The 22,116-nt window shown below is 57.0% G+C and overlaps 2 protein-coding genes across 12 annotated transcripts; both read left to right on the top strand.

Annotated features, from left to right (window-relative positions):
- Window positions 1-16,242, top strand: SZRD1 (SUZ RNA binding domain containing 1). 11 transcript variants are annotated; one of them, XM_041463404.1, is made up of 4 exons: window positions 1-364; window positions 12,127-12,176; window positions 13,090-13,341; window positions 14,269-16,242. In XM_041463404.1, the coding sequence occupies exons 1-4, from the start codon at window positions 275-277 to the stop codon at window positions 14,369-14,371; spliced, it is 495 nt and encodes a 164-aa protein (XP_041319338.1). In that variant the 5' UTR covers window positions 1-274; the 3' UTR covers window positions 14,372-16,242. The 11 variants fall into 11 exon arrangements, with proteins under 11 accessions (XP_041319338.1, XP_041319337.1, XP_041319341.1 ...); XM_041463403.1 differs by having other exon boundaries at window positions 14-364; window positions 13,087-13,341; XM_041463407.1 differs by lacking the exon at window positions 1-364 and adding an exon at window positions 4,129-4,213 and having other exon boundaries at window positions 13,087-13,341.
- An 847-nt stretch (window positions 16,243-17,089) lies between these two features.
- On the top strand, window positions 17,090-21,472 carry NECAP2 (NECAP endocytosis associated 2). Its single transcript, XM_041463556.1, has 8 exons — window positions 17,090-17,284; window positions 17,847-17,947; window positions 18,027-18,131; window positions 18,898-18,979; window positions 19,520-19,628; window positions 19,962-20,121; window positions 20,239-20,314; window positions 20,610-21,472. Exons 1-8 carry the CDS (start codon window positions 17,184-17,186, stop codon window positions 20,656-20,658), a joined length of 783 nt encoding a protein of 260 aa, XP_041319490.1. The 5' UTR covers window positions 17,090-17,183; the 3' UTR covers window positions 20,659-21,472.
- Window positions 21,473-22,116: the final 644 nt, after the last annotated feature.

Genomic DNA, 22,116 nt, shown 5'->3' on the forward strand with positions numbered 1-22,116 from the left:
TTAAGGGAAAACTCCTCACAATTGTGGGAAAACACACAAAAATGAAGGGAACATATCTCAAAGGAAAAGCACGCTCAAACGAAGGGAAAACATCTTAAAATTTAAGGAAAACACAAAAATTAAGGGAAAACGCGTCGGCATTGAAACACCCGCCCTGAGCCCGGTCCTCCTGGCCACCAGGGAGCGCTGTGGCGCCGCGCCCCCGCCGCCACTTCCCGCCCTTTCCGCGCGCTGCGCGTGCGTTGCCGGGCGCGGGCCGGCGGGCGGCGCGCGCATGCGCGGGGCGCGGGCCCGGCGGCGGACGGGAATTAAAATGGAAGATGAGGAGGTCGCGGAGAGCTGGGAGGAGGCGGCCGACAGCGGGGTGAGGGCGGCGGCGCGGGCCAGGGTGGCGGCCCCGGCGCGCCGGGGGGGCGCGGGCGGGCGGCGCGGCGCTGCGGCGCTGCTTGAGGAGGCGGCGGGACGCGTCCGGCGGCGCGGCGGTCCCGCGGCGCTGCTAGGCCTCTTAAAGGGACCGCGGCCTCGCTCGGCGCGGGGGGCTGAGGGTCGCCCCCAGCCCCGCTGCTCGCCGCTTCTTCAGTCCCACTTCAGGTCCACCCTTGGAGCAGGCCCCTGCCCGTCCTCCGGCCCCTCGTGTGCTCCTCGGTGTCTCAACCCCCCTCAGCCCGGCGGGGCTGCGGCCGCGGGGGCTCAGCGGGGTCGCGGCCCAGCCCCGCACAAAGCTCCGCTGGCCGGGGGGGTGAAGCAGGAGGGGCGAGCAGGGCCGAAATGTGCGTGCCCGGCGTGGCGGTGGCCCTGGCGGGGCTCTGTGGGCAGCGGGCGCACACCCCACGGCCTTTCCGCCCGATCAGAACGTGCTCCGTCACTCGGGCAGAACGGGGGGAGTCCCAGCCCGGCCCCTGGAGCTGGGCCCCAGCGGCTCCGGGGCTGGATTGGCACCGCGTTGTGTCGCGCTCGGGGACCCCGGGTGTTTGTGAGCGCTGTGCTTGCAGATGCAGCCCTGCTTCAGCAGCAGTGTGGGCGGGCGCGCTGCGGGCTGCTCGCAGCGAGGCGAAACTCCGCCGGGCAAACTCTGCTTGTGGCGAGTTCCTCGGGGTCGTGGCGATCAGAGGGCACAAGGACCTCCGGACGCGGCCTCGGCGAGGAGCCTGGACGCGACTGTGAGCAAGGGATTGGGTTACACCTGGCCAGAGCCAGGGGAGCAAAATAGCGCCTGTAACTGAACGCCCGAGAGGGGCCAGTGCCAGGCTGGCGGCGCGGCCGCTCGCCCGCCCCTCGTGCCCGGCTCGGAGTTAATTCCAGCGCTCCATGAAGGGACACGGCTGGAGCCTCGGGAGCCCATGACTGTGGCCTTGAGTAATGGTTTAAAATGGTCGTGATGCTCCAATCCTGCCATGGAGCGTCCTCCCAATTTGTCCTTCCTGCTGTTACCTCCCAGGTGCTTTTCCTTAGAAGGAGAAATCCCTGTCACTTGTCCTTTCTCACACCCTTTTCCAGTCCAGACTGCCGGGAATTTGTACTCTCAGTGGTGCTTGTGCTGGTGAGCAGGATGAGCAGGGAGATTCCCTGGGGAATCACACAGTCGTTGGGGTAGGAAAAGCCCTCCAGGATCATTGAGTCCTCCCTGTGCCAGTCACCACCTTGTCACCAGCCCAGAGCACTGAGTGCCACCTCCAGGCCTTCCTTGGACACCTCCAGGGATGGGCACTCCAAATCTCCCTGGGCAGCCCCTGCCAAGGCCTGACCACCCTTTCCATGGGCAAATTCCTCCTGGTGTCCACCCTGAGCCTGCCCTGGCCCAGGCTGAGGCCGTTCCCTCTTCTCCTGTCCCTGTTCCCTGGAGCACAGCCCGACCCCCCCGGCTGTCCCCTTCTGTCAGTAGTTGTGCAGGGCCAGAAGGTCTCCCCTGAGCCTCCTTTTCTCCAGGCTGATCCCCTTCCCAGCTCCCTCAGCTGCTCCTGGGGCCTGGCAGGAGGAGCAGCTGCTGTTGCAGTTGTTGGGCTCTGGATGCCTGTGGAGCAGTTGGAGGGCTGTGGGAAGCGAGCTGTCTGCAGGCTGGAAGAGGGGCAGGAGCTGCCCTGGCCCATCCCTGGGGGTCAGGAAGGGGATTTCACTCTGTGCCTGGCAGGAAGGAGCCCTGGGGATGCTGGTGGTGCCCACAGGAAGCAGGATGGAGCACAGGAGAGCCCAGGCTCCCCTTGTCCCGTGGTTCTTGTGGTCCTGATGGATGCTGGTGCAGCAGTTCAGATGTCCCAAAGTCACAGCCACAGGAAGCAGCAGGTGAGGACAGAGCAGTGAGGACAGGAGGAGGCTCTGCTGTAGCACCGGCAGCAACTGCAGCTCCTCCCGAGGGGCAGCTCTGATCCTTGTCTGTGAGCAGGGACAGGAGCCAGGGTTGGAGATCAGGAAAGGCTCTTCCCCAGGCTCCCCAGGGAATGGTCCCAGCCCTGAGGCTGCCAGGGCTCCAGGAGGGTTTGGACAGGCTGGGATTGCTGGGGTGTCTGTGCAGGATCCCTATGGGTCCCTTCCAACTCAGGACACTCCATGGTTCTGTGATTTTCTTCCATCCAAGGCAGCATGAGGTGGATTCCAGCATACAGGAACAGGGCTTGGCAGTCCTGGTTGGTGCTCAGGAGCAGGCTGCAGTAGAGCAGAGACACCAGTGAGCAGCTCCAAACACATCTTGTGACAGTGCCAGGACACAGGGAATGGACAGGGTTAGCTGGGATACTGGACAGGAATTGTTCCCTGGGAGGTGGGCAGCCCTGGCACAGGGTGCCCAGAGCAGTTGTGGCTGCTCCTGGATCCCTGGAAGTGTCCAAGGCCAGGCTGGATGGAGCTTGGAGTAGTCTGGGACAGTGGAAAGTGTCTCTGCCATGGCAGGGGTGGCACTGGAGGAGCTTTAAGGTCTCTTCCAGCCCAAACCACTCTGTGATTCTGTGATGCTGATCCTTCCCACTGTTGAGAGCCTGAGTTATTTAATTTTTCAGACCCTTCAGCACATGAGGGAACAGTAGAGATGTAGCAGGAGATCCATGGTGAGTTTTATGGGATACATTATCTGTGTCCTAGCATGTAATTTTTTAATATTTCACCCACAGGGTGCTCCTTGGGAAAGCAAATACATCAGATTTTTAGTTTTGGGGGTTTTTGTAGCTTTTGGTGAGGCTGAAAACTTCTGCTCAAGGTCTTAAAGAAGGTTTGTCAGCAAGAGGCAGCTCTGGGCCAAGCAGAGATCCTGTGGTCTCCTGATTAAAATTCATCTCATTTCTCTCTTGCAGCTCTCCCAAATCAGGAAAATCTTATTCGGTTGAAGAAGACCCCCAAAAACGTGTCCCAGCTTGGTTTGGTCACTCAGGGAGTTGTGAAACAAATCCTCTGGTGCTTGTTTGGGTGTTCAGCGTGGCCTCCGTTTGTCTCTTGCTCTTGTGCCATCAAAACTGCCCCAGAAATGGAGCAGCTCCTTGGGAATGTGCCACCCCTGAGTGACCATGGCAGGCAGCGCCCTCTGCTCTGGCAGTGTCCCCTGTCCCAGGGCCACAGGGTGCAGCGGAGCTCCGTGGGGCCTCTGGGTCCTGTCACCTCCCTGGTGTCTAATTAGAGCACTGGAATGCCTGTGGAATGGGGAGTTACAGATGGAAAACCAGGCCGTGAGTAACGTCTGAGTTAGGAGTAAGGGTGGGAAGGGCTTCAAAGGCCACTCTGGGTCAGAAAACACTAATGAGCCTTAATTCCTGGTTTGTTTTCCTGTGGTGTTGTGTGGCAAACACAAATGAGAGGTCAGTTGGTTACACTCAGGCCTGTTTACCTGGCTAAACCAATAATTAAATATTAGGTGGGAAGCTGGGCTCCAAAACTGAAGTGTGTCCATGGTCATGGGTGATCCTCAGCTTGGAATTGGTGCTTGGCAGATGGGTTCATTGGTTATTCCTTTGCCAGCTAAAATTGGAGTGTGTCAGAGTCTTAATAACTCTTACAATTTCAGGTCAGAACCTATTTCAGCTTCATCTCAAGGGGGGAGACAGCTCTGATCCCTGCCTGTGAGCAGGGACAGGAGCCAGGGAAGGGCTGGAGCTGGGCCAGGGGGGTTTGGGTTGGAGATCAGGAAAGGCTCTTCCCCAGAGGGTGCCCTTGTCCCGTGGTTCTTGTGGTCCTGATGGATGCTGGTGCAGCAGTTCAGATGTCCCAAAGTCACAGCCACAGGAAGCAGCAGGTGAGGACAGAGCAGTGAGGACAGGAGGAGGCTCTGCTGTAGCACCGGCAGCAACTGCAGCTCCTCCCGAGGGGCAGCTCTGATCCTTGTCTGTGAGCAGGGACAGGAGCCAGGGTTGGAGATCAGGAAAGGCTCTTCCCCAGGCTCCCCAGGGAATGGTCCCAGCCCTGAGGCTGCCAGGGCTCCAGGAGGGTTTGGACAGGCTGGGATTGCTGGGGTGTCTGTGCAGGGCCCCTGTGGGTCCCTTCCAGCTGAGGACACTCCATGGTTCTGTGATTTTCTTCCATCCAAGGCAGCATGAGGTGGATTCCAGCATACAGGAACAGGGCTTGGCAGTCCTGGTTGGTGCTCAGGAGCAGGCTGCAGTAGAGCAGAGACACCAGGGAGCAGCTCCAAACACATCCTCTTGTGACAGTGCCAGGACACAGGAAATGGACAGGGTTAGCTGGGATACTGGACAGGAATTGTTCCCTGGGAGGTGGGCAGCCCTGGCACAGGGTGCCCAGAGCAGTTGTGGCTGCTCCTGGATCCCTGGAAGTGTCCAAGGCCAGGCTGGATGGAGCTTGGAGTAGTCTGGGACAGTGGAAAGTGTCTTGGGCCAAGCAGAGATCCTGTGGTCTCCTGATTAAAATTCATCTCATTTCTCTCTTGCAGCTCTCCCAAATCAGGAAAATCTTATTCGGTTGAAGAAGACCCCCAAAAACGTGTCCCAGCTTGGTTTGGTCACTCAGGGAGTTGTGAAACAAATCCTCTGGTGCTTGTTTGGGTGTTCAGCGTGGCCTCCGTTTGTCTCTTGCTCTTGTGCCATCAAAACTGCCCCAGAAATGGAGCAGCTCCTTGGGAATGTGCCACCCCTGAGTGACCATGGCAGGCAGCGCCCTCTGCTCTGGCAGTGTCCCCTGTCCCAGGGCCACAGGGTGCAGCGGAGCTCCGTGGGGCCTCTGGGTCCTGTCACCTCCCTGGTGTCTAATTAGAGCACTGGAATGCCTGTGGAATGGGGAGTTACAGATGGAAAACCAGGCCGTGAGTAACGTCTGAGTTAGGAGTAAGGGTGGGAAGGGCTTCAAAGGCCACTCTGGGTCAGAAAACACTAATGAGCCTTAATTCCTGGTTTGTTTTCCTGTGGTGTTGTGTGGCAAACACAAATGAGAGGTCAGTTGGTTACACTCAGGCCTGTTTACCTGGCTAAACCAATAATTAAATATTAGGTGGGAAGCTGGGCTCCAAAACTGAAGTGTGTCCATGGTCATGGGTGATCCTCAGCTTGGAATTGGTGCTTGGCAGATGGGTTCATTGGTTATTCCTTTGCCAGCTAAAATTGGAGTGTGTCAGAGTCTTAATAACTCTTACAATTTCAGGTCAGAACCTATTTCAGCTTCATCTCAAGGGGGGAGACAGCTCTGATCCCTGCCTGTGAGCAGGGACAGGAGCCAGGGAAGGGCTGGAGCTGGGCCAGGGGGGTTTGGGTTGGAGATCAGGAAAGGCTCTTCCCCAGAGGGTGCTGGGCACTGCCCAGGCTCCCCAGGGAATGGTCCCAGCCCTGAGGCTGCCAGAGCTGCAGGAGGGTTTGGACAGGCTGGGATTGCTGGGGTGTCTGTGCAGGGCCGGGGGTTGGATTTGATCCCTGTGGGTCCCTTCCAGCTCAGGACATTCTCTGGTTCTCTGCAGGTCAAACATTACTCTGGCAATCCAAAACAGGTTTAAAACCCCATGGAATTACTCTTCTTGTGTGTCTTTTTCCCCCTGGAGTTTGCAGACTGAGCTTCCAGCTGCTGCCTGCAGCCCCCCCAGGGCCCCCACTGATCCCAGCCGTTCCCCAGGAAGGGAGGACCTGCCCCCTGTCCCTGTGATTGGCCACTGCGGGAGGATGGAGCAGCCAAAGGCTGGGAATGCACTTTGGCCTGGCCTGGGGGCTGTCCCCAGCTTGTGTCACAGTGCTCAGGGAGGACAGGGCACCCGTGGTGGCAGAATGTCTCCTGTCTGTCACACGTGAGGGTGGCGTGGGTGCCACCTGCCAGCAAAGGCTCCGGGTCACTGGATCTGAAGGTGTCACCTCCTGTCACTTCGAGGTGCTCAATGGGGTTGAAGTCCAGCAGAGTCAGAAGGGAAATACTTTGGAGTGTGACACTGTGACCTCCTCTGCTAACGACTGCTGTGGTCAGAGGCCACACTAACGAGGCTGGCCTGTGCAGGAGTTGTGTCCGTGAGGAAAACTGGGTTTTGGGGTCAGGGCTGTGAGGGGCATGGAATCCCAGCGTGGTTTGGGTTGGAGGGACCTTAAAGCTTATCCCATTCCGCCCCCTGCCACTGAGGGCTCACCTGAGGGGGCAGAGGGGCAGAGTCCCCCCTCTCTTGCTGCCATTGTGCTGCCAAGAGCCCGGGATGGATTTGGATTTCCCACACCAAAAAGATCTGGGGCAAACTTTCACCAAATGTTTGCTTGAAGTGCTGTAACAGGTCCAAAAAAGTCTTGAAACTGGGAATGGAAGTTTCTGTTTCTGCTCCTTGGTGTTGCTTGGGCAGAGGGAGTTTTTTGGTAAGGAATGGGAGGTTTGGAGGTTGGGAATGAACAGTGGGAAGTGAGGGTTGGTTTGGGGATACTGCAGCAAGGGAGAAGGAGCTGCTGCCCCCCTGAGTGTTTCCCCCACCCCTAAACATCCGTGCTGGGAATGTCCTGTGGCACTGCCAGGCTTGTTCCCAAAAATGCTCCATGTCCCCAATGCCTGGTGCTGAGGAGCAGGATCTGCCATGGAGACACAAACACTTGGGGCTGTCCTGGCCTGCCACTGCCAGGGCTGAGTGTGGCAGGGCGACTGGGAGGACTAATTAATGCAGCAGGCTGATCCCCAGTAGCCTCAGGAATTGTAATGTTGCAGTAATTAATAGATTAATTTCTCTTTGGAGGAGAAAAATAGGTGGATAACGAGGAGATCAGAGACTGCCCACATCTGCTCTTTCCTGAGGGTGTTTTGGGGAAGCAGTTTCAGGTTCAGGTCCCCATCAACAGCTCTGGTGACCTCAGATCTTAAAACTTGTTTTTATTTCCTAAAGAAAGGAACATCAGTCAGGCTTTGGAGTTTGTCTCTGTCAGGAATTGCCAGAGCATCCAGTGGTGCTGTAAGGAGCAGACAAGGCCGTGGTTTTGGGAGGATCCAGCTCCTGCCAAAATTCGCTCATTCTGGGCTTTGGCATTCCATGCTACTGGGGTGAGAAGGGGTAGAAGGTTGTGCTGGGAGTAGATACAGCAGAGAATGTGGTTAATGGTTTTCCAGAGCTTTGGAATGTTACCAGAGATCCAGGAGAGCGCTGGATCTGCTGCCTTGTGCTCCAGTATGGATCTCCCCTGGATTTCTGCAGAGGAATTTTGAAGGAAGAGGGGGAAATACCCACCCAGTGTAAGTGATTTACACAAAGTCTCTGCCTTCCTGACGCCTTCAGTCGTGGTCACTCACTCACCTTGGGGGTAGGGCTTATCCTGTTATTCCTGCCCGGATCAGCAGGGCTGGGAGCTGCCGGTGTTCCTGTGTTTGCAGGGTCCCTGCTGGCAGGCAGGGATGGGGGACAATGCTCTGTATGTGTCCAGGGAACTGCATGTGTTCCCAAAAGGTTCTCTGGCCAGCAGCAGGGCTGACTCGGGCCCCTGTGCTTTCCAATATTCTGGATTTGCCTGGGAATGTGCCTCTATCCCTTGGAGTCTCTGCAGGGCCATCCTTTCCTGAAGGACACATTCCTGGGGTGCTGAGGGTCTCCAGCTCGCTAGGAGCACCCCCAAGGTGTCAGCTTAATGGTTGGGTGGCTCTTTGGGATGCCAGTCCACAGGAATGTAGGATCTGAGCAGCAGCTTTGTGTCCTGGGGTCCTTGTCTGCATTCCAGGGAGGGTTGTGGATCCTCTTGGCTGTTTTCCTCAGGGTAGGGGTAGGAAGGGTGGCTGTGGTGGGGCTGGAGCTCAGTTTCCATGACGTCCTTGTCCACAAATGCAGCCTAAATGTCAGAGAACAGAATCTTCTTCAGGCTGTTTGTTTGGGTCCTGTTTGGCATCCACAAATAATAGCCCTAAAAATAGGTGGGTGAGATTCCTTACTAATCTTTGGGGAGGGGGTTTTGCACGGGGATGTGAAGCAGGCTTGGTTTTTGGTGATGCAGATAAGTTTGTGTGGGAAGGGGGAGCTGGAAGAGCCCCTCAGGTGATGGACACCTGGGGTTTGTCCACAGTGACCTGCCCAGGTCCTCGGATGCCACATCCAGCTGCCTCTGCAGACAGCTCATGCCTGTGGTGCTTGTAGTGCCTCTGGCACTTGCCCTCCGAGTCAGCTCCTAATTTTATCTCCTTACCCACACAGTGACAGCGTGACACAGCAGAGGAGAGGGAGTGACATCAGCAGACGGATGGATCCGTGCAGAGCAGCAGCAGGGATTTGATTTTAATTAAAAATGAGCAGTGCCAAGGTGATTCTGCTTTTAAATTGGTGCAGTGATCCCTGTCACGAGCTGTGAGACTGCTCAGGGCTGGGGCTGTGTCTGCACATGGTGTTCAAACACTCCATTCCTACAATTCCAAACATCCTAGTAATGAGCACTGAGCTTCCTGGAAAATGCAGAGTCAGTGCCTGTGTTTAGAAGAAAACACGATTTCTGACACACCAAGAGGTGTGTGAGGTGGGGAGCTGCTTTTGGCTATTATTTAAGCACAAAGGGAGACTTTTCCTACCCAAAAATTCAGTGGATGTCTGGAGGCAGCTGGAATCCCCTCAGCAGTGCCAGGAATTCTGTGGATCCTGCAGGACTGACAGTGGTTGGGGTGGGTGGGAGAGGTTCATGTGTGATTGGTGTCTATGGTTGGTTTCTGTTATTCTGCCAAGGTTCCTGTGTGTGGAGCAAGCCTCATGTTCTGCAGAGAGCGCAGTGCTCCCATCAGCTGCTGAGGCTGGAATTTTGGGGATATTTTACTGGTCTTGGCTTTGTGCCTTCTGCCAGCCTGGTGTGGGCACAGGGCAGGGCCTGGCCCCTGTGCTGAGGCACCTTCAGTCCTGGGCCCTCATGGCAAGAAGGACCTGGAGGGCTGGAGCGTGTCCAGGGAAGGGAACAGAGCTGGGGAAGGGGCTGGAGCACCAGGAGAGGCTGAGGGAACTGGAAAGGGGCTCAGCTGGAGAAAAGGAGGCTTGGGAGGGACCTTCTGGCTCTGCACAGCTCCTGACAGGAGGGGACAGCCGGGGGATCAGGCTCTGCTCCCAGGGAACAGGGACAGGAGGAGAGGGAACGGCCTCAGGCTGGGCCAGGGCAGGCTCAGGATGGACACCAGCAGGAATTTCTGCGTGGTAAGTGGGGGTCAGGCCTTGGCAGGGGCTGCCCAGGGAGGTTTGGAGTGCCCATCCCTGGAGGTGGCACTCACCGGGCTGGGGACAGGGTGGGATCAGGCACAGGGTGGGCTCAGTTATCCAAGGTCTTTTCCAGCCTCCGTGACCCCGTGTGATCCCTGCTGAGGAGCTCCCCAAGCACAGAGCACTGGTTTATGGTCCAGGACCACGTGTTTGCTCCCTGACCACTGGCAGTTTTGGGGGTTTGGAGACAGACACCAAGGATTTTGCTGGAAGTGACCTGCTCCAGAGTGGGAAAAGCAAAACAGGCTGTGAAGGAGTTGGGATGGTTTTGAAGGATTCCTTGGAATAAGTTTTTGTGTTGGGCAGAGTAAAGAGCTTCATTTTTCTGTGCTGGGGGAGGCTGCAGGTTGTGGTTGGAGCGAGTGGGACTGTCTGGCAGCGCTGGGGCTCGGTGACAATGCCATGAATCACCTGTTCTCAGGTGCTGAGGTGGAGGTGACACCCTCCAATTGCAGCATCTCCCAGTCAGACCGCGGCTACAGCCCTGGGGCTCAGCTCAGAGCCCCCAGCAGTGCAGGAACAGCCCTGAGCTCAGCTCAGAGCCCCCAGCAGTGCAGGAACAGCCCCAGGGCTCAGCTCAGAGCCCCCAGCAGTGCAGGAACAGCCCTGAGCTCAGCTCAGAGCCCCCAGCAGTGCAGGAACAGCCCCAGGGGCAGCAGCAGTGCAGGAACAGCCCTGAGCTCAGCTCAGAGCCCCAGCAGTGCAGGAATGTGACTTTGCCACCTCTCCTCTGTTGGAAAGGAGGCAGCAGAACAGAGACTTCCCCAGGGCTGCTGTGTGGCTTGTGACCCCTCTGTGCCCACGGTCCCAGCTGAGGGCTCAGCAGCCCTGTTTCTACTCAGAGTGAAATGATTTGAGAAGTTCCTGAGTGTGTTTCCCCCCTTTTCACCCTGTTTTCCTGTTGTCTCTCTCCCCCGTGTGCTGAAGTGTTTAATGGGGATATTTCAGGAGGACCTGGGTGAACTCTTGGAGGCTGAAAACGTATTTTCAAGACCAGGATGTCACCTGGGCTGGCTCAGTGAGGAGCCAACCCCTTCCCTTCATTTGGCTTCCGTTGTTTGCCACCAGCTGCTCCAGAGCATCTCCATCCCCAGTGGGATATCCACTCCCTGCTCTCGGAGGGCAGCAGGCAGCTTTTACACATTTCCCTCCCTCCTGAGCAGCGCTGGAATGGGATTTTCCTCCCTCCCAGTCCCCTTGAAGAGGAAGGAAGCTGCCTCAGGTGTTTGCGCTCACCAGGAGGCTCTGGCTGAGACCTGCCTTGTGAAGCTCTGCCTGGTTTTGTTACCTCCCAGGACAGGGTTGGGTAGGAAACTCAACCTCCCACCCACCTTTTATCTTCCTGAAATGATTTATTCCCTTCTAGGTGGAGGCTGCTGTGGCCTGTATGACCAACAGCCAACACTGTGGTTTGGCATCTTGTAGTGACTTGTGCTCCTTCCCTGCTCACAGGGGCAGGGAATTTCTGTCCAAACCCGTTCCTTTCCCGAACTGTGCCCGCTGTGGTTCCTGCTGGCAGCAGGGGGAAGCAGCCAGGCCTCAAAGCAGAGCTGCTGCCTCCTACCACAAGTTTGGAATTTTTCTGTAGTGCCAGTTATCAGCTGGCTAAACTAGGGCACTCTCAGGTAGTGTTTTCCCCCTTCCTTGATGATTAAATCAAACACAAAAAGCTGTTTCTCAGCCTTATTTAACGGAGCTGTCGTGAGGATCTAAAAATACCGGTGGGGTTGGGGCAGGTCACCTGCAGGGGGGTTGAAAACCTGGCTTTGTTCTCCTCCTTAGCAGAATTTTCTCTGTAATTGCTCTGGTTGCAACACCTGGCCAGGTTGGCAGAGGTGGAGGCCAGCCTCGGGCAGAGCTGACACGCTCAGACCCGGCTGTGTCGGTGATGAACGCGTCTCTCTGCCCGTGGGTGACTCGATGGGTGACTGCAGCATGTGGAAAGGCAGGGAGCAGCCCAGGGAGGCTCCCTGGTGCTTGTGGGGCAGGGCAGGCCCTTCTCCTGGCAGGAATGTGGCCCTGCTGGCCAGCCCTGCCCCTGGCTCGGGGCTCTGGGCTTGAAGCTCAGCTCCCCCGGGATCGCCCTGGCTGTGGCCATTGCTGCTCCAATGCCCAGCAGGTTTGGCCTGATCCCTGCCTGGATCCAGGAGTACCTTGCTGTGGAATTGCTGTGGAATCCGTGGGGTTTTACCCTCACAGGTGTTTTTCTGCCAGCTGAGGTGGTTAAAATGAGTGATGAGCGCCCCGTGCCGGATCCACGACCTGCTGTGGGTGTGCTGCTGGTTACAGCAAAATACTCCTGGTGGTTTGCTTTTCTCATGGGCTTCCATGGTGGCTTTGCTTTTCTCTGCCTCTTGATTCCCAAGTTATCCTCAGATGGAATCACACACTCCCTTCCCGCTTTACAGATCGGTATTTGGAACACTGAAATTAAATGTGTGCCCAGACAGGCTCAAACTCCCACCTCCAAACCGAGATTGGTTTTCATTTTATTGAAAACTTTGTGTTTTTACTTTTGTCTCCTTCTTTTCAAGGAAATAGACAGACGGTTGGAAAAGAAGCTGAAGATCACACAGAGGGAAAGGTAAAATCCTGATTTTCCTGAGGTGCTGTTGGACAGCTGAGGGCCTGGGGAGTGGGAGCAGTGGGGAAACAGCTTCAAACTGAGCAGGGAGCGCTGGGTTGGGGTTGAGAATCAGGGAATCCCTGTCTCTGTGCCACTAGGTGGCCCTTCGGAGCCGCGGCAGGGCAGCAGAAAGCTGAGAGTGCTCTGATTTCAGAGCCTGCTCCTCCAGACTGGATGAAGCTCCAGCTTGGGGGAAGCTATGTGAGAAAGAGGGGAAGAAATGGGTGAGTCAGGTAATCCCAGCTCCTGGCTCTGGACTGACTCGCTGTGTCTTGCATCAGGGGAGAATTTCTTTTCCTGCTTCCTTTGGGCCTGGGCAGGGCTGTGTTATTCTCTCCTACCAGAAAAGTTTTTAATCACTGCTGACAAGTCCTTTGTTGTTGGATTTTTTTTCCCCTTTGATTATTAGAGAGTCATGGGATTTATCCTCTGGGAGTTCCGTGCAGAAAAGGGACTGTAAAACATTCAGATGGTGAGCTGGAGCTGAGGCTGGCTCTGAGGAGTGAAATGGCAGGGTTGGAGTGACAGGCTGGGTGTCCTGGTAAGAGGGACCCTAGAAATCCTTGCAGGGAATGAAATCAAGGTGCTTATACCAATATCTTTGACTAGAAATGCTAAAACTTTTCCCAGTGTCTGTTCCCTTCCCTTCAGTAGAATTCAGTGGTGTCACACACAGCAGGACTGATTTTTCCATGTCTTTGTGAGCTAATCCACTGCTCCAGTTTAGAGTTACAACTATAACGAGGCCTTTAATTATTCCAGGCTGCTCTTAATCACAGGAAGGCCATCCAAGCATTAGGAATTCACACGCCGGTCAGCAAACCCCTGTGGAAAACAAGCACCAACCCCATGTTTTTCTTCCCAACAGCAGAAAGTCCAAATCTCCTCCCAAAGTGCCGATCGTGATCCAGGACGACAGCCTTCCCGCGGGGCCCCCGCCGCAGATCCGCATCCTCAAGCGGCCCACGAGCAACGGCGTGCTCAGCAGCCCGCACTCGGCCAGCCGCCCCGCCTTCCCCGTCAAATCGCTGGCACAGCGCGAGGCCGAGTACGCCGAGGCCAGGAAGCGCATCCTGGGCAGCGCCAGCCCCGAGGAGGAGCAGGAGAAGCCCATCCTGGACAGGTGGGAGCAGCCCCGTGGGCCTGGGGAGGTCCTGCCTGGTGCTGCTGGGGGTGGGCTGCTCAGGGAGTGCAGCCGGGCCAGCGCAGAGAGGAGGGCTCTGTTAGAGCCTCAGCTCTGTGGGAGTGAGGGAAGTGCCTGGTAAGGCCATAAACCATGGAGTCATTGAGGTTGGAAGAGCTCTCCAGGATCACAGAGTCCAGCCATTGACTGTGTTCCCCACGAAACATGTCCCAGGTGCCACATCTGTGTGCCTTTGGAACACTTCAGGGGATCCAGGGGCAGCCACAGCTTCTCTGGGAGACCTGTGCCAGGAAGGAACTCTTCCCAATATCCAGTCCATCCCTGCCCTCTGGCAGTGGGAATCCATTCCCCCAAGCTCTTGTCCACCGTCCCTCCATCTTGTTGGCCCCTTCAGGCACTGGAAGGTCACAGTTAGGTCACCCCAGAGGTTCTCTGTTCTAGGCTGAACAATCCAAATTCCCTCAGCCTTTCCTCACAGCAGAGCTGCTCCACCTCTCTGATCACCTTGGCAGGCTCCTTTGGACTGGTTCCATGTCCTTCCTGTGCTGGGTACCCCAGAGCACGTGACAGCATTCCTGTGGTGCAGGGGTTTCCCCAAGGCACCCAGAATTCCACACCTCATTTGCATGTCCCTGCTCCCACAGGCCCCAGCGGTGTCCCCGCAGGCAGGCTCAGCTGTCCCCTGTGTCCCCACAGGCTCAGCGGTGTCCCCTCAGGCGTACCGGTGTCCCCTCTGTCCCCGCAAGCCCCAGCAGTGCCCCCGCAGGCTCAGTTGTGTCCCCACAGGCTCAGCTGTCCCACTCTGTCCCCGCAGACCCCAGCAGTGCCCCGCAGGCTCATGTCCCCCTCTGTCCCTGCAGACCCCAGCAGTGCCCCGCAGGCTCATGTCCCCCTCTGTCCCCGCAGGCCGCCGCGGATCTCGCAGCCCGAGGACAGCCGGCAGCCCAACAATGTGATCCGGCAGCCGCTGGGCCCCGATGGCTCGCAGGGCTTCAAGCAGCGCAGATAGAGGCGGAGGCGCCGTTCCGCCGGCACGGACACACGGACCCGGGCCAGGGGACCTCCCGGGGTGATTTGCACTGTGACCCTTTTGCTCTGCCCACTGTGACCTTCAGCCCCACGCACTGTGACCTCCCCTCTCCACCCACTGTGAGCGGCCATCGCGGCAGGGCTGTCCCCGCGGCCGGGGGACACGAGGGGCCGTGCCGGACTCGGCCGGGCGCAGGGAGTCGTGCGTGTCCCGCTCGGGTCGGAGCGAGCGCCAGCAATAACGTTTGTTGTACACGAAACCTGGCATTTAAGGAAAAAAAAAAAAAAAAGATGGGAAGCCTCCCCAGCCGCGCATGTTGTCCTCATCACTTCCAGAACGAGTTCTGTTTCCAAGGATTTTAGGTTCTTTTATTTGGCTTTCTGTTTGTTTTCTGTATCTTGGATCGGCGGAGTGCGTGGGAAGGGTTTGAGCCGTTTGTTTGAATCCAGAGAGGTAGCTGAGTGTTCCGAAGGGAATTCTAATGGATTTCCATGAATGTGATGGCTTGGGGATGACAAGCTCATGCTTCTCCTTCTCCATTTCCACTGCCATGGAAGCAAACTCCTGGATACCCCCAGGTACCTCAGAGTTGGACCCAGTTCACATCCTGCTCCTGTTAAAGCTTGGCTCCGATTCCCTGCTGGCTTTGAGGAGAAGCTTAAAATACATCCTTTTTGGGTTCTTTTGTGTTTGGGGAGAAGGGAATGCAGAGTGACCCCGTGCAAATGCCTGCTGTCCGGCCACGGAGGGCCGGGTGGTGAAGAATAAGGAAGATGTGAGGAGGAAGAAGAGGAGGAGGAGGAGGAGAGGCTCCGGCGCCGCTGCGGCCGTGACATCGGGCAGTGGGATATCCCAAGGGGTCGGCCCAGCGGTGCAGGGATGGTACGAGCTCCCTGGAATGGCAGAACCGGGAACCAGACCAGCCTTGGGGAAAGCCTGGATGATCCCCCCATCTCCCTAGAGGCAGCGAGGCCTCAGGGAAGGGATTGTCCTGCTCTGGCTCCTGGGAAGAGGACGGGGAGGCTGCTGCTCCCCAGGAATGGAGATGTTTCCCTCTGGATGAAGCTGAGGATCACTCAATATCAAAGGATTGGATGAACACTAAATGCTCTTCCTGGAGGGCCAGGACTTGGAGACCCAGGTGGTTCCCAAGGGATTCCTGAGTCTGGGTGCTGCCTTCAGTAGGTTCAAGGGGGAATGAGCCAATCTTGATATGCACGAAAAGCCCTGTGTGGAAATGAGGCTGAAATCCCACAGAAAGGGGAAAACAGAAACTACCTGTGTATCCAACCCCCGGAACCTTAATGAGTTCCTCACACCTGGTTCCAGGTGGGGCGGGATTCCCTCGGGATTCCCCCTGGGATCCTGGGGACTTTTGGGGGATCTCACTCAACCCCCTCAGCCTGTGGGCCGGGATGAGCTCCAGGAGGGAGCGGGAGGGAGAAGGCCGTCAGCAATAACTGTAGTCACTGCGCCTTTCCTTAATTATTCCTAAAAATAGCATCGAATAGCCAAAAACCTCCCAAATCCGCCGGATTTCTGGTGCGGCCGGTCGGTGCCGCATCGCTGCCTCCTCCGTGGCTGGCACCGAAATCCCCTTTTCCAGCACTGAAATCTCCTTCTCCAGCTGCTCCTGCTGCGTCCCGGCGCCAGGACACGGTGCCCAGGACACGTCCCGCCCGCGGGCAGGGCTCGGCGGCGTTCCTGTGGGAAGCGCCTTCATCCCGAGGAGGGGGAGGATGGACGCGGTACCCGCGTGTTTCCGCCCCAAAACAAAAAAAAAAACAAAAACGTGCGCCGGAAAGAAAACGTTTTATAAATTGTATTTTAAATAAATGTCTTTAAACTTTTCACGGCTTTATGGCTCCCTGCTTTCATCCTCATGTCTGCCAGGGGCGGCTTTGTGGTGGCAGGTGTGTAAAAATCCACCGGGAAGGTAAAATCTGGGAGCTTTTGCCCATAATTTCACCCAAAACCAGGGGAGTTTACTCCGTTTTTAGGGTGGTTGAGAGGAGTGGTCCGAGGAGGGTGGGAAGGGCAGTGCTCCAAGGGAAGATGTGGATCCCAAGCGTGGATGTGAGCGCTGCCTGTCCCTGGAGGAGAAAAGCAAATCAGTTAATTGAACTCATTTAATCTGATGTGATTATTTTGTTGCTCCATGCTGGGCTCCCCCCTGGGTGTTGTGCTCCGTAATGTCCAGAGGAGGTGCTGGAAGCTCTTGGGGTGAGAAATCTGGGAGCCCTGGCAGCTCCCACAGCCCCTGGCTCCCTGGGAATTCTGATTATTTAAAACTATATATTTATAATAGAAAGAAAGTAAACATATAATATTAATAGGATATAAAAATATTAATAAATAAATTAATATAGAAGAAACATATAATTATATGTAATATATTATACAACCCAGTATCTAATACATATATTTAACATATCATATCTATCTTATAGAACCTACAATGCTATAATATATAGTATATAACGGTATAATATAAATGAATAGAAATAGTGGAGTCCATGATTTGATTTATAAAATTTCCTGATTTATAAAACCAGTGAAACCTGTGAGTTTCGTGGCTCGGAGCCCAGACCCGTTTCCAGGTCCCGCAGCGAACTGGGACCAGTTCCCGCGGCGCCCTGCACTGGGTCCGCCCGCGCGCTAGGGGCCGCCGCGAGTGCGGAAGCGCCTCGCTCCGGCGGGCCCCGCCCCCTCCTGGGCGGCCGCGGTGGCAGCAGCAAGGCACCACCGAGGTACCATCGAGGCGGCGGGACAGAGCGGCGTCGGGGCCGCGATGGCGGCGGAGGCGGAGGAGGAGTACGAGTCGGTGCTGTGCGTGAAGCCGGCGGTGCTCGTGTACCGGGTACCGCCGCGGGCCTCCAACCGCGGCTACAGGTGGGGCCCGCGCCCGCCCGCGGGGTGTCAGCGTCTCCTGGCGTGGGGGGGCTCGCCCCCTCCCTGTGGGGTTTGTGGGTTCCCCTCCTCAGGAGGTGTGAGGGGTCTGTGGCTCCCAGAGGTGTTCGGGGTCTCTCCCTCTCCGTGAGAAGGAGTATCATGGGGTATCTCAGCCCTTCCGTGAGAAACCTCAGCCCCCGTGGGTTCTCCCCGGAGGTGTCTGTGCCCCCATCCCCACCCCACAGGGCTGTCTCCGTCCCCCCATGTGTTTTGGGGTTCCCACCCCGTCAGTGACCCCCAGCCCGAGCCCGTCCTGGCACAGCCGCCTGTCCCTAACGCAGCTTCGGCTCTGGAAACTCCGCGGAAAGGGAACCGAAACCTCCCGCGCAGCTCTTGCCTGCTCCCCGCCCAAACGCAGCAGCTGTTTTGGGGTGAAACGAGCCATCTTGTGACAAACGCCACTGTCCCCACCCTGGCCGTGTTAGCAGGCAGGCAGAGGAGCTCCGGGGCAGCGCGGGGGCTGTGGGCGGCACAGGGCTCAGGCTCCCCCCCCGCTCCCCAGGGCCGCCGAGTGGCAGCTGGACCAGCCGGCCTGGAGCGGCCGCCTGCGCATCACGGCCAAGGGCAGCACGGCCTTCATCAAGCTGGAGGACAAGAGCTCGGGTGAGGGGGATCGCGGGGCTCCGGGCGAGCAGCGGTGCGGGCTGGGCCCGGCGTTACCCGGCCCCTTGCTGTGTTCCAGGAGAGCTCTTTGCCCAGGCTCCTGTGGAGCAGTTCCCCGGGATCGCTGTGGAGGGCGTGATGGACTCCAGCCGATATTTTGTCATCCGGATTGAAGATGGGAACGGTGCGTCCTGCACACCCGCGGACCCCGCGCAGCCCTCGCTGCTCCTGTTCGGGAAGGATTCCTGCTTCCCATGGCGGAATGTTCCCTGCACGGGAGGGCAGAGGGAGGAGCTGCCTGCCTCCCACGGCTCTGACCTTGGCCAGGAACAAAAACACTGGAGCTTGGCTGCTCAGCATTGGCAGGAGGATGCAGGAGCCCCCCCCTGCTGCCACTTAATTAAAAAGCTGTTTGTACTGAAGTTTAGGTGCAGCCCATGAGGTGAAACACCTAGAGATGCCTTTGGAGAAGGGAAGGCTCTGGGGGTGACCTAATTGTGGCCTTCCAATCCCTAAAGGGGCTCCAGGAGAGCTGGAGAGGGACTGGGGACAAGGGATGGAGGGACAGGACACAGGGAATGGCTTCCCACTGCCAGAGGGCAGGGCTGGATGGGATATTGGGCAGCAGTTGTTCCCTGAGAGGGTGGGCAGGCCCTGGCACAGGGTGCCCAGAGCAGCTGTGGCTGCCCCTGGATCCCCGGCAGTGCCCAAGGTTGGCAGGGGCTTGGAGCAGCCTGGGGCAGTGGAAGGTGTCCCTGCCCATGGAATGGGATAGGATTTGCAGTCCCTCCAACCCAAACCATTCTGGGATTCTGTGATCCCCAGTCCTGTGTCTCAGTCTCTGGTGTCCCAGCTCCCTCTGGAGGCAGCGTCAGGCACGGGGCTGTGCAGGATGGAGCATCCCATCCCATCCCATCCCATCCCATCCCAATCTCCTCCTCCCTGCCCAGGCCGCCGGGCGTTCATCGGGGTCGGCTTTGTGGACCGAGGGGATGCCTTTGACTTCAATGTGGCTCTCCAGGACCACTTCAAGTGAGTTTGTGCCTCTCCCTGTGTCCTCTCAGCTCTGTTTTTGGCAGGTCTCCTCCAGGAGAGGTGGAGAAGTGGGAGCTGGGCTGGGCAGCTGTGGTGGGAAGAGGAGGAAGCTTGCAGCTCTTCCTCTCTCCAGGATTTCCCAGCCTGGATCAGCAGTGTCCCAAACTGGACTTCCCAAGTCCAAAACTGGGTGTCCAAATTCCCAGTCCAGATTCCCTGGTTTACTTCCTCTGCTTCCTGTATCAGCTGTAAGGGGCTGCCCTGAGGGGCTGCTCCAGCTGCTGGGGATGGTGGGGTTTTGGAATTTTGGGGTTTTGGAGAGGGATGGATGGACATGGTGCTGGCTGGGGGATCCCTGGGGCTCCAGCAGCCACTGCTGGGAATCATTCCCTGGGTGCTCCCTTAGGTGAGATCCCAGCTCACACCTTGGTCTTTGCAGAGCTGCTGCCACAGCAGGATGGTCCTGAGCAGGACTTATTTGTCAGGGGGAGCCTGGGGCAGGCTGTGTCTCCTTTTCCATGGATTTAATTCCCACAGGTGGGTGAGGCAGCAGAGCGAGCTGGCCCGGCAGGCCCAGGACCTGGAGCAGGGACCCAAACTGGATCTGGGCTTCAAGGAGGGACAAACCATCAAACTCAACATCGCTGTGAGGGCCTTTCCCAGCTGATTCCAGCTTTTCCTTTGGGTGCCATGAGAAAGCAGCAGCTCCTCCCTGAAATCCTTGTGCATGGGCTCAGGGCAGAGCTCCTGGGAATAAAGCTGCCTGCAGGGATTTGCAGGGGTTGTGGTGCAATCAATTCCTGCTGCCAAAACCAGGCCTGTGGGATCTGGGGTAAAATCCACCCCTGCTGTGACCCCTTTGAAGGCGCAGCAGTGCAGGATTTTATTCCCAAATTAAAACAATTTGGCTTCCAAGGTTTTCACGCTCTGGCTCTGGATTTAAATGTGATCCCACCCAAACTTCCTGCTCTCTTTTCAGAACATGAAGAAAAAAGGAGGGACAGGGAGCACCAGGCCACGTCCTGCAGGGCCTGGGGGCCTGAGCTTGCTCCCACCACCCCCTGGAGGAAAATCCAGCTCTGGGGAGCGCCTGGGCCCGCTCTCCACGCCTGCCCAGCTCCCAGGAACCCCCATCACAGGTCTGTGCTCACACAGAGCTCCTGGGGCTGCTTCATCCATCAAAGGGGGGAGTCTGGGAATGAGAGTGGGAAATCACTCCTGCTGTTCTGTTTTCTCTCTTCCTGACTTTCTGACAGACTCCCTGCTGTCCTGGCCTCAGCCCACTGCTGCTGCTGCTACTGATGTCTGGGGAGACTTTGCCAAAGCTTCAGGGTGAGCAGGACAGGGATTTGGGGAGGATGTGGATGTCCCAAAACCACATGGTTTTGCTGAAAAACCCCGCTGGGGTAGGGGCACTGCTCCATCCAGTCCCAGCTTTGGGGTTCAGAAGCAGCTCTGCCTCTGTGCTGCCAGTTCCCTGAGTTCAGGTCCATGGGAACTTCTTGCTCTGCTGCTCCAGGAGAGTTTTGGGGTGCTCCTGGATGACCCATTTGCAGCCCAGTTTCCTCCCTGGATGCCTTTATCATTTCTAAACACTCTATTCCCCCCTGTTTTTCCCCTTCTCCAGGTCGGCTTCCAGTCAGGCTCAGGGAAACACTGGCTGGGTTCAGTTCTGATCCCACCTTGATCCACCTTTCCCCCCATGGGTGCTGGGATCCTCAGGATTCTGTGGGACCAAAGAAGCAGCCTCAAGACACCTCACTCCTGCCCTTAAACCCACCCGGCATCGGAATGCTGGAATAAGTGCTGGAAAGAAACAGCCACGTGCCTTAAAACACTCCACATCCAGGGCCTGGATCCTGGGAGACCTCAGAGGCTTCTCCTTTGGGAAAAGCCATCAGGTTCCTCCCTCTCCTTGATAAGGAGGGAGAGCTCGGAGTCTCCTCAGAGGTTCCTCTGCCTTCTGCTCGTGCTTTTGGGCTGGATCAATCCTTCCCTGGGCAAGGAGCATCCTCCTGGAGCCATCCCACCTCCCAAATCCACACAAGCCTTTCCCTACCAAGATGCCAAGCACCACCTGGATTTGTTTTCTGAGCACTTAACTGGGATGTGGGGAGTCTGATCCCAGCATTTCCATGCTGGAATTCCTTATTTCTTACTCTGGGAAGTTTGTTTTACTCCTCTATTTTGAAGACACGATTTTTTACTCATTTCCATGGACATTTTATTAAGGACAGAATGGAGTCAGGCTCTTGGACAGAGCTGGGGTTGAGATTCCTCTTGAAACAAATAAATATTTTCTTACCTATTTATAATAAGGCTTTTCCAAGTACAAAATCCCACTTATTTTTATCCAACCCTTTGGATTTTCCTTTCCATTTCCAACTGGATGATGGGCATTTTGCTTTCAGAGCTTTCCCCTGGGCCTGGCAGCAAACCCAGGTGAGAATGTAATGCTTCTGAGTGAACAATAAAACGGTTTTGATGCCAGACTGGATTTTTTTTTTCCTCCCCTGGGCGGGCTGAGAGCAGCCAGGATGAGCTTTTGTGATTCCCATTCCTTGCCGGTGCCGAGGGAATGGGATTGGACACGGAGCACAACAGAACCTGTTGCTTAGCAGTGGTTTCTGTTGGGAAGGACACCGGGAGGGGAAGGTAAGAGAGGAAATGAGGGGAAAAGGAGGGGTTTTGGGACACAAGTGCTGGGGGTTGGAATTGGAGTTAGCTCCCGGCTGGCTGGAGGCATCCAAGACTCCGTAAATCCTCAATCCCATCTGCCTGCTCCCCGGCCCTGGTAATCTCCGGGGGAGAAAGGGCACTTTCCCTGCCGGGGGCGACGAGGGGAGGGCGGCCGGGCGAGCCCCTCCTGCCCGGAGCGCGGCTTGGGACCGGATCCATCCCTTGTTTCAGGGGCGGGGACGCCTCCAGCCCCCGTCCTGGGGGATTTGGGGCCCGGCTTGGGGCTTTATGCCCACTTTACCTAGGGTGGGAGCAGAAAGGCTTTGTTTACGCGGGGGATAATTAAAGCTCCGGCAGGGGGGATGATCCGGGGTCCCGGGGCCATACCCGCATCCCGGGGGTGTTAAAGCCGCTTCACCCCTCGGCAACCCCGGCTCGCTCCACCCCGGAGCTTT

This window comes from Pyrgilauda ruficollis, unplaced genomic scaffold (assembly GCF_017590135.1).
Source record: "Pyrgilauda ruficollis isolate IOZ18807 unplaced genomic scaffold, ASM1759013v1 scaffold165, whole genome shotgun sequence".
Classification (NCBI taxonomy): domain Eukaryota; kingdom Metazoa; phylum Chordata; class Aves; order Passeriformes; family Passeridae; genus Pyrgilauda; species Pyrgilauda ruficollis.

Coding starts and splice junctions, on each gene's coding strand:
- SZRD1 (XM_041463398.1), top strand. CDS start 6,103: ATGCACTTTGGCCTGGCCTGGGGGCTGTCCCCAGCTTGTGTCACAGTG. Junction 6,283..12,126: donor TCACCTCCTGTCACTTCGAG/GTGCTCAATGGG, acceptor CTTCTTTTCAAG/GAAATAGACAGACGGTTGGA. Junction 12,177..13,086: donor AAGATCACACAGAGGGAAAG/GTAAAATCCTGA, acceptor TCTTCCCAACAG/CAGAAAGTCCAAATCTCCTC.
- NECAP2 (XM_041463556.1), top strand. CDS start 17,184: ATGGCGGCGGAGGCGGAGGAGGAGTACGAGTCGGTGCTGTGCGTGAAG. Junction 18,132..18,897: donor CCGGATTGAAGATGGGAACG/GTGCGTCCTGCA, acceptor CTCCCTGCCCAG/GCCGCCGGGCGTTCATCGGG. Junction 20,122..20,238: donor CCCAGGAACCCCCATCACAG/GTCTGTGCTCAC, acceptor ACTTTCTGACAG/ACTCCCTGCTGTCCTGGCCT.